This window comes from Vigna umbellata, chromosome 9 (genome assembly GCF_029865625.1).
Source record: "Vigna umbellata cultivar VRB3 chromosome 9, Vumbellata_1.0, whole genome shotgun sequence".
Classification (NCBI taxonomy): Eukaryota; Viridiplantae; Streptophyta; class Magnoliopsida; order Fabales; family Fabaceae; genus Vigna; species Vigna umbellata.
Genome location: NC_142173.1, coordinates 50,266,470 through 50,282,111, shown reverse-complemented (window position 1 = coordinate 50,282,111; position 15,642 = coordinate 50,266,470). Strand labels below are relative to the sequence as shown.

The 15,642-nt window shown below is 34.0% G+C and overlaps 2 protein-coding genes and 1 pseudogene across 3 annotated transcripts; 1 reads left to right on the top strand and 2 right to left on the bottom strand.

Moving 5' to 3' along the window:
* Positions 1-198: 198 nt before the first annotated feature.
* LOC124825444 (ras-related protein Rab11A) lies at positions 199-4,094 on the top strand. The gene is made up of 2 exons (XM_047298049.2): positions 199-539; positions 3,341-4,094. Exons 1-2 carry the CDS (start codon positions 307-309, stop codon positions 3,777-3,779), a joined length of 672 nt encoding a protein of 223 aa, XP_047154005.1. The 5' UTR covers positions 199-306; the 3' UTR covers positions 3,780-4,094.
* Positions 4,095-4,817: 723 nt separating this feature from the next.
* LOC124825441 (uncharacterized) lies at positions 4,818-11,459 on the bottom strand (annotated as a pseudogene). Its single transcript, XR_015781834.1, has 15 exons — positions 11,250-11,459; positions 11,069-11,157; positions 10,769-10,835; positions 10,549-10,664; positions 10,172-10,238; positions 9,971-10,019; positions 9,758-9,843; positions 9,387-9,634; positions 9,233-9,288; positions 8,715-8,800; positions 7,870-7,962; positions 7,054-7,384; positions 6,358-6,873; positions 5,433-5,667; positions 4,818-5,360 (listed from the first exon to the last, which is right to left on the bottom strand). The product of XR_015781834.1 is annotated as an uncharacterized LOC124825441 (transcript).
* A 1,924-nt stretch (positions 11,460-13,383) lies between these two features.
* Positions 13,384-15,447, bottom strand: LOC124825439 (lanC-like protein GCL1). The gene is given in 4 exon segments (XM_047298044.2): positions 13,384-13,729; positions 13,732-13,981; positions 14,543-15,013; positions 15,298-15,447. Coding segments are annotated over 4 exon segments (792 nt in total). The 5' UTR covers positions 15,346-15,447; the 3' UTR covers positions 13,384-13,706.
* Between the last annotated feature and the right edge of the window lie 195 nt (positions 15,448-15,642).

Here is a 15,642-nt window from a genome sequence, read left to right as displayed (position 1 = left end):
TTTGACAACTGTTATCACTGTAATAAAGCTGTTTTCAACCATTCTTCCCTCCCTTTCGCTACACAAATTTATTTTATTTTATTCTCAATAAAATAAATGAAGCTTATAGGGACCAGCGCCCAATACCATACCGCCACGTGTCATATGAATCCCACTACACTACTCTGTTCCACACTTAATAATCCTCCAAATTAATCCAAGCATTAAACAGTTGCTTAATCAATCGCCGACCAAGCTCAATTTGAAATAGAAAGAGCCACAAATTTGGGAGTGAGAAAGAAGGAGAAAGTGCATTTTACCTGAATAATGGCTAGTGCAGGAGGCTACGGAGACGCGAACCAAAAGGTAGATTACGTGTTCAAGGTGGTGCTTATAGGCGATTCGGCGGTGGGGAAGTCGCAGATACTTGCGCGATTCGCGAGAAATGAGTTCAGCTTGGATTCGAAGGCCACAATCGGTGTCGAGTTCCAAACCCGCACTTTGGTGATTCAGCACAAGAGCGTCAAGGCTCAGATCTGGGACACTGCGGGACAAGAACGGTTCTCTATCTCTCCGTCTTCTACTTCTCTTCAACTATACTATACTCTGTTATTTTCTACTTGTTTCGTTTCGTTGTTTTTGTTCGAAGTAAAACCTAGAGGATTTTAGTGGAAGATTTTGTAGATCTTTTTTGTCTTGTTAGGTTTTCGCTACGTATTGTATCTGTTGATTGATATGCCTTTGAAACAATAGCTACTGATCAGTGCTTACCTTCTGTATGCTCTGATCGCGGCGAATTATTACGCAGTTTAACTCTGAGTTAGATACTTAGATGTTAGATTTGCTTGCTGAGTTGATCTACTCGTCTGGTCGTGGCCGGCGGAAGACTTGATCCTCGGTTCAGTTTTTTTAGTGGTTCAACTTCGTGTTTTCCGCCAACTTAGTCTGTAGTAGTGAGTCAAACCGAGTTTGACTTTGAATGTTTTGCGTGTCGCGGAAGGATATTGAACTTTGGAGTTTAATTTTTTGTGCTATCATTGATTGCATGTTGACGTATCCTTGAAATAGTTTGACGAATGACCACAACAGAGGTCAGAAATTAAAACCTAACTTCATCTTGTCACCAACCTTTTGCACTTGTTTGGGACAAACTCATGGGTAGGGATCGTGTACCTCGATGTCTTGTTGGATGTGGCAAGAACTCTACGATTGTAGTCGGTGGATGTTTGAGTACGGACTTGAGGGACGTATAGATAGCCTATCTCATATGAGTTTATATGAGGTATTAGTCTGTTTGAAATTATTTTTTAGTGATAAGTGAATTATCTCCACCTTATCTTTAAAGGATTAGAAGATTATCTATTGATTATCCATCCTTATATATAAGAGAATTATCTGTTGTTATCGATTGGACATGTGTGGTGAGAGGGGTGACCTAATTGGACCATTTGAAACCAGGACTGGGAAGAAATTATTAGGACTCGAACTATTTAGATTTCCATGTCTTTGGTTCCCGTCAATGTTTATGCAATACATTCAAATTTTATAATTACAAAAAGGAATTAATAATGCTTAACCATGTCTCATATATAAAGACTAATAGCGATCACAATTGTCTCAGACCTGCCAATTTCGTTTGGACGAAGGTCAAAACAACATCCCTTTTCTCAAGTTGTTTTGGGTTTTGTCAAGGTTTTCTTGCGACAATTTGAGTATTGATGTGGACTGTGTTGAACTCAAAGTTTGTTGGAAGTCCCACGACTAGAGATAAGACAATTTCATAGTATATAAGTGAGTGAAAACCTCATCTTATAAACCGATCTTGTGGGATTAAGTAAGACTTAAAGTCCACTTCAATCATTATTAAAGCCTATCTTAGCGAGATTCATTGTTTGTTGGATATATTGTTTAACCACCTATCAGATCACCTATTAATGTTTAGTGTGTTGGATATATTGTTCAGTCACGTATCGGATCACCTATTAATGTTTAGTACCATGTACGAGATATAAAGAAGTAAATTCTATAGAATAATTTTCACAAGTAAATATGTATGTGTCACCTGACTGCCCTCTCAGAGTTTATACACCCTTTCATGGGACATATTAGAACCTCACTTGGAAGTGACATATCTGTTAGAATATTCCTAGTTCATATGTAGTGTGCTATTACAAATTTCTGTTCGGTGTTTGAATCTGTGTTGCACTGTTAATGCAAGTGTATTTGGAAGGAGAATACCTGTGTAATGGACCTGAAGGTTAAGAGTTACCCATACAAACTCGTGTTAAACCTAAACCTACCCTTTGAAGGAATTCTGGTTGTACACGGAGTGAGAATAAACTCGTTGCTAGTAGGTAGGCCTATGATTATATTTTGTACTATTCTAAAAACCGTTTCTTCAATTTCTGGTATCTTTTGTGAAGTAATTGTTGTTAATGCCTATCGATGCAAAATTTCATGTGCTAATTTGTTTAGTAGTATAAACTTATTTCATTCTGTACAAGAGAGAGGAATGAAATTTGGAATGAAATTTATAAAGCAATTAGGAGTACATTGAATTTTTTCTGTTTATAAAGAGAAATGAAATTTATAAAGCAATTAGGAGTACGTTGAATTTTTTCTACGTTTATAATTAGCTGTCATCATTGCTCAATTTCCATGGGATTGTTCTTTTAAAATAATTATTTCTCAGCTTTGTAGTATAACAGAATCGTTGGGTGTAAAACCCACGTACGTTGAGATCTCAACACAAACAGAAGCATCTGTGACCGAATTGACCATCCACAGTAGTATGTATAGATTATGAATATATGCAAAAAAATTGCGCTTGAAGGGGGCTTGTGCGTGTTGCTAAAAGTTTAACCCACAAATTTAAATTAAAACATTATCAATTTCTTACTTCTTTGGCCCACTATATAATATCCTCTTTAGTAGACAATCTTACTAGAGCACGTTGGATGCGATCTTATTTGTAGAGTACTTTAGTTTTTTTTTTTTTTTTACTAAATCGGAAACGTGAGAGCTTATCACTCAATGAGTTTAACTCTTTAGAGGAGGGTTATGAATAAAATATTTGGCAATTATGGTTGAGTATATTAATCATTGGAATTCATCTGTATATTGTCAAGTTTAAAAAGTTAAAGCAGTATGTATATTTTCAGCCTAGTTATTTTAATTTGCTGGATGTTATGATCTTTTTGTACGGTGTATATTTTTAGGTTGTATGTGCTTTTTCAAACTTTACACTGTTGTCAAGTTTATCTCTGATCATTTCATGGTATCCAATACCCATGGTTAACTTACCATTACTCCGAATACTGATTGCAGTTTGACCTGACATATAAATGATTTTATTCTACAGATATAGAGCAGTCACAAGTGCATACTACAGGGGTGCTGTCGGGGCAATGCTGGTTTATGACATCACAAAACGTCAAAGCTTCGATCACATACCTCGCTGGTTAGAAGAACTGCGTAACCATGCTGATAAGAATATAGTCATTATTCTTATAGGAAACAAAAGTGATCTGGAGAACCAGCGTCAAGTACCCACAGACGATGCAAAAGAATTTGCCGAGAAAGAAGGCTTATTTTTCTTGGAGACTTCAGCGCTGGAATCGACTAACGTTGAAACAGCCTTCATGACAGTTTTGACAGAAATATTCAACATTGTTAACAAGAAGAACCTTGCGGCTGGTGATAATCAGGGAAATGGCAACTCAGCATCTCTGTCTGGTAAGAAAATTATTGTCCCTGGTCCTGCTCAAGAAATCCCCAAGGGGAACATGTGTTGTCAGTAATCCTGACTTTATTTATAATTTGTTTAAATTTTCTAGATTTCATGGTTGTGTTCCTATCACCAATTTTTATTAGTCTGGTGCATTTTATTTTGTATATTTTTACATTATTTAAAATTTATTTTGCATGAGTAGCTCATTAAGATCAAGAGAGGGAAGTAATTAAATGTTTTTATGTTAGTAGGAATAGAATACATGTAGGGCGGACTGAAAATCATCATCCTGACAGTGCTGGTCTTCCTTGACTTTAAGCGTGCTGTTTTAGATATGTTTATTGTTATTTTTCAATTAAATTAAAGTTTCATCTCATTAATCAGTGCTGACCTTTGTTGTGCTGGATTTAAAAAAAATATCTTAATCAGAAAATAAAACAAAATAGTGGTAATGATTTAAGCTTAAATCTTTGGTAGGTAACTTTGTTAGACTCGAAATAGAGTTGATTGTAAAATGCCATGCTCGAAGCCTGATATAGCTTGATGCCTTGTGACTCTATTGCAAGTCCGAGTTTGCACAAATAGTTCTTTAAAGTTCAAGAATCATGACAAAGGTTCCGGGTCTTGATAAATCTGAAATAATAAATCTTGTGGGATTGATACCAAAGTCCTTTGGTCTTGGATGACATTTCCAGATAAAGCAACTGTTTTAATACCGCATTACAATAATAAAATTATAATATTTTAAACACAGTAAAATTTGCTAAACTTTAAAATAAAACAAGAACATAATAATACATAAAATTTAATTTAAACTTAAAAAGTACTAAAGCAAAAATAGCTTCTCGTTTAAATTGAAAGCCGATGCATTTGTACTAATAGTACTTTAACTATTAAAAATTTGCAAGATTTTAAATAAATTAATTTCAATCTTGTACGCTATGCGTGAACAGACATTGACAGAACGAGAAAAATGAAAGTTTAACTGCAAAATACCCAATTTGTTAACAGACATTGGTTAACCTTTTTTCACAAAAACAAGTGATCTTGCGGTTCCCTAACATCCAACCAGAACAACTTTCCAATACTTCATAAAAAGTCGTGCTGGTTAAGTAAAATGGACGCTTCTGTCAAGTATAAAATCCTGGTAAAGTCACTAAAAGCTATTGATACAAATTTGAGCAAAGTCTGTGTGCTAACTTGGCTATAAATAACACGACGAAAACAAAACGGATAGAAAATAAATTCATAACATACATGGGTGGACCACGGCCCTAATTTCTGCAAAATGCTTTTTTGTAAGAGGGATGAGACTTAAGTTAGGTGGGAAACAGTGACTAAAAGGATAGGAGCTGTGAATAAATTAGTAAAAACCTAGATTGACTACTCCAAGTAATCAGTGAAAAATATTAAATATCTTCATTTTTACCGTTTGCCACTTGTGCTTCATCTCCCTTGGTACCAGACGGTTGGTCCTCATGCATGGAGGAGTCCTTTTCTGTTTGTGCATCTAGACGCATTAAAAGCCGTTGGAGCAGTTCTTGGCATTCCAATGCACCAACCATGACAGTCAAACTTGCTCTACCCTTCCAGCATCCAATGGCTACAGTTGACTCATCCACTTTGAGGGTCCCTGCAGCAGCTCTGCTACCTGCGAAGAAAGGAGAAGGTCAAATAGAGTCAGGCTAATTGGCATTTACTCTTTGATCATGCCGGTGCATACCTTCACCCAGAACTATCACGCAACAGCCGGGCATTAGGTTTGCAGCACGTTCTCCGAACTTGGCATCCACAAAATCTGCAAATTTTACAGCTCTATACTGCAGAAGATGCTTGAAATCTATTACAGATGCACTTAGAATCTGTTTGGAAATGTGAGGGAGAATAAGGGGCAATCCTTCAGAAGTGATCCGGAAAGAACATTGTGCAGACCTTCCTTCACATGAAGTTTGTCTTTCCTGTACGATGATGACATTGGCAAGCATTTTCACTTATTCACAAGTACAAGAGTTAATCAAATAACTCATTTGTCACTGACAGTTAAGGGCAGGCCACTGATTGTTTACAAGTAATTAGGTTTTTATAAAAATTCAAACAAACTATCAAGGCTTTTATATCACAGCAGTCCAATATCAATTATCACGACAAAAAGAAATCTCACACCCAGTTGTTTACCATGATTCATATCCCACAAAATATTCTAAACTGGGTCAGGAAAAACAGTAATAGGAATCGTTAACACTAACTAGTCATGCTACTACTTTAATATCTGTGTTTTCATACACTATAATTTTGTCAATATAACTCAGTTTGACTTAATTTATTTATATAATTAGATGGTCTTTACCCACACAAGTTTAAACCTGATCTGTGTCCTCAAATGTCACTGTTTTCACTACTGCATAGAGAATTATTTAAAAGGATTTTGCTTCTCTGAAAAGAGAAAGTAAAGGTGTATCCATCTTTTATTTGAAATAAATTATCTACACTTTATATCAACGGCAAATAAATCACTACTTTCCCACTTTATACATGTTCTCACTTTGAGTAAAATTTTATTGAAAATAAGGAAGCATATGTTATAAATAAATCAACAATAAAAATTACAATAACAAAAACACTTATAATTGAGAAGATAATATACTTACAAAAACCTTCAGACCAACAGAAGTTATTTTAAGTTGCTGCCCCACTGAGAAGTTCAACTCCAGAACATCTTTGACTGGCTTGGATATATAGTAAATTCTTTTCACGTGACTTGTATCACTGTTTCTTGTTACAAGGTGACCATTAAATGGAAATTGATCATCAATGCCATAAAATGCCTTTATGCTGTTAATAACTCCTTCATCTTTGAAGAAGACAACAGGGTCAATGCCTCTCCATTTTCCTTGAAACTGCAGTTTCCTTTTGCCTGGAGTATTCTTTGTTATGATTTCTATACTGCAGGGTTCCTTGGGCTTCCTTGAAATCCGCTTCTTCACATGCAACAGAATTAACCTTCAAATCTGTTTCATTAGGTTCATTTTCATTTACATTAGCCTCTGAAATTCCTTCAGATATATTTTCCAATGGATTAGCATGCAGTTCGTGTGCATCCTCATTGCCTTGGTTTGCTGTGTCAACCTGTTTCCCAACTTCTTTTCTAGGTTTTACCTGGATTGCTGCAAAGGGACAACGATCACAAACCTATTATGGCAAGAAAAGGCATGGGCACATAAAATATGTTTGTATTTAAAAGCGACTGCTGAAGGAGGAGTTATTCCCAATATCCACTAGAATTCCCTGACTCGGTTAATCAGGATTTGAGAGAGAAAAACAACTGAAATCATAAAAGAAATTACCAGGAAGAGCAGAAACTTTCTGCAGAACAGCAATAAAGAAGGCTCCAGTATTCTGATCATGAGGCACAAACCTCATGCACCGCTCTAGTGGGAAATCAGAATCTTCCTCAGTAAATTCGAGCATAGCAGGATTCTCCATCGCTTGGGTATCATCTTCGATATGTCCCTTAACATCATCAGTATTAATATCACCTTCCATGATGATATTACAATTACTATCACCAACATCCTGATAGCTTCTGCCATTTGGAAACATGCTGGGAAGAACTACATTTCTACGAAACTTGGGAACATCTTTGCTGGAGATGAACCACTTGCCTTTGTCACATACCTGCACATCCAAACTATCTTCAGATACATTTCAATGCACACTGCATAACGTTAGATCCTTCTATTCTAGAGTACTGCATTCAATTAACTACACAATAATCAAACATCTTTTGCTAGAAATTCAAATTCATTTGGGTAAACATAATATTTTTCTATTCAAGTTTGAAATTCAATGTTTTACCAGGAATGTGAACATGGGTACAAGTTGAAGGACATCCCAGTAACCAATTACAAAGAATTAACAACTAAAACACAACTAAAAAATAAGCCAACCAAAAGAATAACAGGCCATGACACAATAAAATTGAAATAGTTAATTCATTATCACAAACAATGAAACATTTTCTCCTTCTAAGCCCCAGAAAGAAGAGTTATGCATGCTCGATTTTGCCATGTATAAGCAAATCAATACATCCATTTGTAGATTACACGTTTTATCTTCAAACTCTAAGGCACAAGGCAATAAATAGTCACAGAAAAACAAACCTTCCATCTCTTAAGACCTGGTCGACGAGTGAGTTGGGGAAGTTCACTAGAGACATCTACAAGTTCGATGGATCCTCCACACCTTCGCAAAACCTGCAATTGGTAGGTAAGGGAAAATACTTTAAGTGCTACAAACAATGTTAGTGTATTCTAGTAGATGCCAAACCAAAAGCATTGAACATAATTTTTTTTTAATAAGGAAAAACTCCAACTATTTTTTCAAATAAAAAGAAAAACTATTAATGTTTGAATAAATAAAAGCAAATTTTTATGTTATGGACGAATTATTATAAAGTGGGGACATCTCAGATTGAGTTTTTCCTTCATAACCGCAAGCTACAATAGCAACCACAGAAAGATTTATAGTAATACCAAAGAGTAGACATCAATTAGAAAACAAGAGGAATGAAGCACGTGCCAACAGAAGATAAGTGAGATGCGATTGAACTATTGATAGTTAGCTCTAGTTAGCTTCCATTTATTAAATTACACGTTGCTATCAAATACTTTTTCGAAATCAAGGGTATATTTGTATTTAAAAAAAATATCCATTGAATATACAAGAAAACAACCAATTGATCCATTGATTAAATTACACGTTGCTATCAAATACTTTTTCGAAATCAAGGGTATATTTGTATTTTTTTAAAAAGATCCATTAAATATCTAAGAAAACAACCAATTGATCCATGATAGAGGGGTAAGGGCCGCATCAATGAAGGAACAAATTATACATATAAAACATGAAATGAAAATAGAACACTTCAATAGAAAGCCCATAACTGGACAAGCTAGATAGCATAGCTGGCAAGAAATATAATTTCAGAGCTTTCAGGGCTGATTACCTCTGCAACAACCGCTTCATTCTCAATAGGATTCATTGAGCATGTTGAATAAATCATCCTTCCACCAACTTTAAGTAAAGATACACCTAAGAACGTCAATAGAATGATTGAGTTTGCCAACATTGTCTTGGTAGCGAAGTCTAGTTCACCCTATACTCATCTATGTCTATATCTATAATAATAATAGCAGTAGCTTGATCCAAGTACCATACGGGGAAAAAAATTGAACCAGAGGAAGAAGAGACCGTCAGTTTAAATTAAAACTAAAAAAGTACAAAAATAAATTGTTTGGGGAAAGAAAAAGAATGCTTGTCATCTACAATAGTCAATACATCTTCTCTACTAAATCAACCTTGAATGTAACTTCAATTTAACTATAGAGATTGTGATTGAGAAAACAAATATATTTTTATTTAAGTAATATTATCTGGAACGTTCCCAGCCAAATAAACTAAAACAGGGTTATAATTTACCCACCTCATTTTCCCTTCAAAAGGTAGAAATAATAAAAAATGTACCTCGCATTGCAATTAGAACTTGTAGGTTATGAAGGCCATTTCCAGTCCCTGTGTTCCTTTATACAAAAAAATCAGTCTTAAGCCAAGAAATAGCATATGGTGGTTAAAGATAAAGAAGGGAGAAGAATGCATCCAGGAAAGGAACGAAAATTACCATTTCCTCCACAGATCAGGGGCCTTACGAAGGGTGCCATCTCCACTGCATGGGACATCACACAGAACACGATCAAATAATAACTGGGCTTCTTGATCTAGCTCTATTTTATCATAATGTTTTTCTAAGAGACATCCTGGGAAGTGTTGAGCTTCATGATTGGTGACAATCAGGTTGGATGTGCACATCCGTTTGGTTTGGTGAATGAGAAGATTGCATCTTTGGATATCTAGATCATTTGCTATAACCTGATTAATTAAGCATAGAGTAATTAATAAAGTTTGCACATGAAGCCTTATGAGGACAGACCTTATTTGCTAGAATGTTTTGTCTAGGAAACAAATAGAATAAAATTATGCACAGACACAAACCATTCCATCGGGCAGAGATCCTACTTTAGTTGAATGATGTAAAATCTCAAGCAATTGAAATGTTTTTGAACCTGGCGCTGCACACACTGAATAAAAGCAATCAAATAGAAAAAATAGTTAAAAGTACTAAAATATGCATGGTAAACAAACAAAATAGCATAAAAAATTGGTAAAAGTGACAAAATCCACTTCAGTACAGCACAAGTTACTTACTATCAAGTACAAAATGATTTGAATGTACATCCAAAAACAGGGGAGGTACCTGTGTAGCAAAGAAACATTTGTGTCCACTAGTTAAATTTTGAATCATAAAGTAAAATACATGCATTCAGTCAGTCATCCAGCTATCTAGAACAAGAGCTAGTCCTTTTTTACGATCATGAATAATGATAGACAAAATGTAAACTGGCCCACCATGCTGACAGCTTCCTGTCTTGTAATATTTCCAATTTCATTTTCTATCTTTAAGAATTCATGAAACCTGAGAGATTCACATAATAGGGAGCAGGAATTGACATATTAGTCATAAGCACTAACTTCCGCATAATTTATTTTAATTAACTAAACAATACATTCTGATATAATAAATCACAACTAAATGCAACCAACCAGCATGTGAAAGTCATAAATAAGAATGGTCGTCATAGTTAGGTAATTAACTAAACATCGAGTCATAATCATAATATATCAATATGAACTTTTGGCTGTTGCACTGTTAACTAGAACTACATATCTAGTTCCAAACTAATATCGGTTCAATCCACACCACTCATGTACCAAACCTTACTAACCTCCCGAGTGTTTGGTTCTTCCTGAGCTGCTTACGCGAAAAATTCGAATGCCAAGCAAGATTATCAGGATACCATGGCAAAGGTAAAATAGCCTCTGTATCATCCCCTTCCGCAACCTATATATAACAATTCAAGACCACAAGAAAAAGATCCAAAGACTTTAAACATGAAAAATCAACAGTAGCAGCATAATTAAACAAAATTGCTGCCGGTGACTTACCTCAGCCTGAAGAGAGTGCACAAAATCATTCTCTAGTTGAGACCGAATATCCGCACAGAACCGGCTACTGGAATCACCGAATAAAAAGACACAATAAACTTAAGCAAGCATCAACGTAACTCAGAACTAAAATGAACGAGTCTGGATTCAAACTGAAATGGATTTGACTATCTTTACTACGAAAGTGAAATTATTCTATACTTTGAAATTCTGTTACAGATAGATGATTATTTTCAAATTCAGTTGAATTCAGTCACTCGACAGAAGGTGAAGTTTAAATAGAAATAAATAAATGTATACGTGGAATTGATCCTGAAAGCTGCGGGCAAAGGAGTTCGGAGAAGTTGCACGAATGCGTCCCATTCTTGCGATGATACGATTCCCTGATCCTGCAAAAGAACGAACAGAATCAAAGAAATGAGATGATGAGAGAGGAGTTACGGTATGTGACTTAGTCGAAGCATTGGTTAGGTTGGTTTACCTTGTAATAGTGATCGAAAGCGAGGTTCTGAGTAGCGAAGGGGTTAGAGAAAGGAATAGGATCTGAATCTGATCTAGGACGTTTGGAGTTCCATACATTTTCTCTGCTCTCTTGGAAATGCTTTCTTTGAGTGCGACTCTTCTTCCCTCCTTTTCCTCTCCCCATAGCGTTGCACTTGCAGTTTCAGTTTGGAGGCACACGGTAGACTATTATTCATCCCCGGGTCAATTAACGGTTAAACGCAATGGGCTTGGGCCTTTCTACTTACTTCCACTTCTTCGAAAATTCTTCCGTATTTTCATCAAACATTTACATAAATATGAAAATTTTCATTTTATCCTTTATGAATTATGTAATTTAGATATGTGAATTATATATTCTAAAACTTAATGTTTAATTTTTTTTTTTTTTAGATTTCACGATTCAAAAATAAAAAATGGTTTTCGAATTATATAATTCAGAAATAAAAAATAACAAATATTTTTTACTTTCAAATTATAAATCTAAAATATATTTTTTACTTAAAAATAAAAAGCTTAATATTCAAGAGTGCATGACTAAAAATATGGGGTTGCGGGAAGAATTTGCCCAATTTTTTTAGTTTTGGGAAACCATTTCAATAATTATTATTTTAGAACCTTTAGAGCTTTCTTGCTATAAAACTTGAAATAAAAAGGGTACATAGTTTTTCAATATATTTATATGTGGTAGAGATATATTATTATCTTTCACACTATCTTTTTTATTTTTATAAATATTTTTCATCAATATGAATGAAAAATGATTCTATAAAATCATCTTTTTAAGATTACGAGTGTGTAACTGCTGTAGTGTTTATTATTTCTAATTAACTGCTATTTAACCCTTGTTTGAATGAAATGATGGAAATGAAAGAGTGGAAAAAAATTAGAAAGTTAAATTATTATGATTAAATAAAATAAACGAGAAATGGATGTAAAATTTGTAATTGTACAGATTGATTTAGAGAGAAAAAGAAAACAATGTTAATTGGTTTTAATGCCTCTTGAAAAATGTTCTTTCATGATCTTTATGTTAAAGTAATTCTCCCTTCCTTCCTTATGCACAAAGTCTAATTCTCTTTAGAGTATGTACAAGATTAATTCTGTCCTAATCATTTCTCGTGTATAAGATTTCTATATAAAAGAAATGTACAAATATAATTAATTATGTGAATACATGCAATGGGTATACATTTTAGATCTATAATATCAATTACGAACTATAAATAGTTTATTAAGATCCTTAAATTGCAATATGTTATGTAAAGCTACCTAATCATTTATACACTATTTCCTAACAATTATGTAAATATGGATGAAACTATAAAAGTATAATATTTTGAAGATTTTCTTCATATGAACTTTTTTTTTCTCACTGTTATTAATTTTCTTGTTTTAAGATGTTTCGTATTAAAGTGAGATCCGTGCAATTCGTCATTTATTTTTCTATGTATTTAAAATAAAAATATAAGATAAGTAATTTGTTATTATTTATCCCTTTCTTTTCTAAGGCACAATGCGACTACAGAAGTAAATAAAATATTTTCTAAAGGCAAAATGCGACTACAGAAGTAAAGCGCATAAAGACTGTAGTTATGGTTAGAAAATTAAGAGTACATGTTAAAAGCACTAAAAACGAAAGTCATTATATAACACAAACTTTCTCAAATAATTTATTGGTGGTTTTATTGCACAAAGAAAATTGAGAAAAACCTTTGACAAGAGAGGACAAAAAAAAACTGATAACAATACTAGAAAAATAAATTCCATTCCTGACATGTCTTAATATTATTATTGTTAACCTTATTTCTTAAATAAATTGTACTAACAATATTTAAGGAGAAGGTTCTTAAAAACTGTGAAATAATATAATTAACGAAAATTTATATAATTTTATTGTATTTTTAATTGAATGAGTAAACTGTCACAAATTTACAACAAAAATAACTATTCATATTTATATAATAAGAAATCAGGATGTTATAATAAAAAAAAGTAGTCAGAAACAGTGATGTTTATAGTAAAAATTCTTAAAATTGAAAATCACTCGGAGTGAAAAATTAAAAACAATCCTAATGAGACATAGAAACTACTTAAACAAAATCAATTCAAAATTCAGTAGACATTAGTGTCAGATATATTTCACAAACGAACAAAGAAAATGTACTTATAATATTTACAAATAGCCTTTTCCAGAACTTCAGAACAATCTGGTTTCAGTTTACGTAGATAAAGATAGAGGGTTAAACTATGTTTATTCATTAGTTATATCACATAATTCTGAGTCAACAAACACTGTATTATTATTATTATTGTTATTTTAATTCTGTCTTCTATTATCATATCATATCAGTCATATTTTTACATGAAACTTGTTCTATCTGCATCAATCTATAATTCATAACCTGGGAAGCTAGAGTTTTGTGGTTGAAGCAGATCAAACCAGAGGCATGCTGTCCCAGCAAGACCTTGGAAGAGTGAATAGCCATTGGCAGGAGCAAGAGATTTTGCATTGTCATACAAGAAGGAAGCCAATGATTTTGCTCTCTCTTCGTAAATACTCTCTCTAGTGAGTCGGTACAGGGAAAGGAAGGCATAGGCATTTCCAGATATCCCATCTGCTAGTCCCACCTTCTTCACCAGTCCATTTTTCCACACAACTTCCCCTGCTTCTATTGCTGCATCTCGAAGTTCTCTGTCATTAGGAAACACCTGCAAATGCATATTGTAAAATAAGAATTTATTGAAAAAAAAAAGTTAGTTTTCTTTGCCAAGTGTAACAATATAACGCAGATAAGTAAAGTCCTTAGATCAGTCGCAGATATTCACATATAATCTATACTCACATATAATCTATATTCACAGGTAAATTTGCAGGTAAGTTTACATATAAAAGTAAATTTACATATAAGAGTCCTTAGGAACAGTGATTTATATTCTTAAGAATAGTGATTATTCACATATAAGTCGCACAGTGATCTATATTCTATATTCGCAGGTAAATTTGCAGGTAAAAATAGTGATTATATTCGCAGATAAATTCACATATAAGAGTCCTTAAGAACATATAAGTTAAGTTCTTAAGAAGAGATAAATTCACATATAAGAGTCCTTAAGAACATATAAGTTAAGTTCTTAAAAAGAGTGATCTATATTCGCACAGTGTGATCTATATTCATTATATTCGCAGATAAATTCGCCAGTGATCTACATGTTTCAGAATCAGGAATGTAAATCTCTAATGAAATTTGAAAAGGAAGGTTTCTGTCTTACTTGTGCTGCTTTGCACAAAGTGATGGCCATGCCAGTTGCACCATGACTCCATTGCACTAACTTATCCCTTGGATTCCCTTCACTGGAGGGGTAGTTTCCACTGCGAGGGAACCGCTTACTCATGAGGTACCTCAAAGTTCCCTTGACATCTTCAGCATCCTCACTGGAAAGTGGAAAATGAAGCAGCACATGAAGGATACCAGCAAGGCCATTTGCTGCACCAAGGTACCTTGTTCCGTGCCATCTATACATCAATGGACAGTCTTTAATGTCAGACGCTCCTGCTCTACCACCAGCCAACACTGCATCAATGATCGGTACAAGAATGTCCTTTGGCACTGCTTCTTCTCCTAAGTTCTTGTTTAGGAATAGTGCACCCCATAAGAATCCAGCACGTCCGTACATAAGATCATATGACATTCCAAAACCACCTTCCTCTGGTCCTACTGGTAGGGCTTTCTCTTTTGCCACCTATTCATTAATCCCATCAAAATATAAAAAAATATATATATAATCATAGTAGATCTTCTTCAACATATATTTGTCCGATACAAAGATTCCAACAGATATGAAAGCACTTATTTTAACAATGTAGCTTTTATAAATGAAGAATATGAACCACGAATCACTTCATGAAGTGTACAAACAAATTCGTCAAAAAAAAAATATTACGTGGTTTGGCAACGTTGTCCTTAAAAAACAGAGACAAAATAATGCAGACAGACATAAATGAATTTCATTTTCATGATTTTTACCTCAATGAACAGAGCCAAAAACAAGTCACGCTTTCTGAGGTCCCCCATGTAATTGGTAACGACAGCACCAAGCGCGTAAACGCCTCCATTACCGCATAAAAAAGTCACGTGTCTGTAACAAACAAGCAGTATCTCTTACTTTAGAAAAGTATACCCAAAATGTCACATAAGACTTTTGTACATTTTAAAAGGGTTAATTATCATGTCTCTTTTAAGAAAATTAAGAAAAAAAAATTAGAACCGACTGAAATTTGACAAGAAATCCCATTATCAATTTGATATGTTTTGATTTCAAAATTTCTAGTACGTTAGCATTTGAGTGGCATTTTAATTAAATTACTGGAG

What these genes read in the sequence shown, in the direction of transcription:
- LOC124825444 (XM_047298049.2), top strand. Translation starts at nt 307, where the DNA reads ATGGCTAGTGCAGGAGGCTACGGAGACGCGAACCAAAAGGTAGATTAC. An exon ending in GACACTGCGGGACAAGAACG is followed by an intron (nt 540 to 3,340) that starts GTTCTCTATCTC and finishes TTTATTCTACAG; the next exon opens with ATATAGAGCAGTCACAAGTG.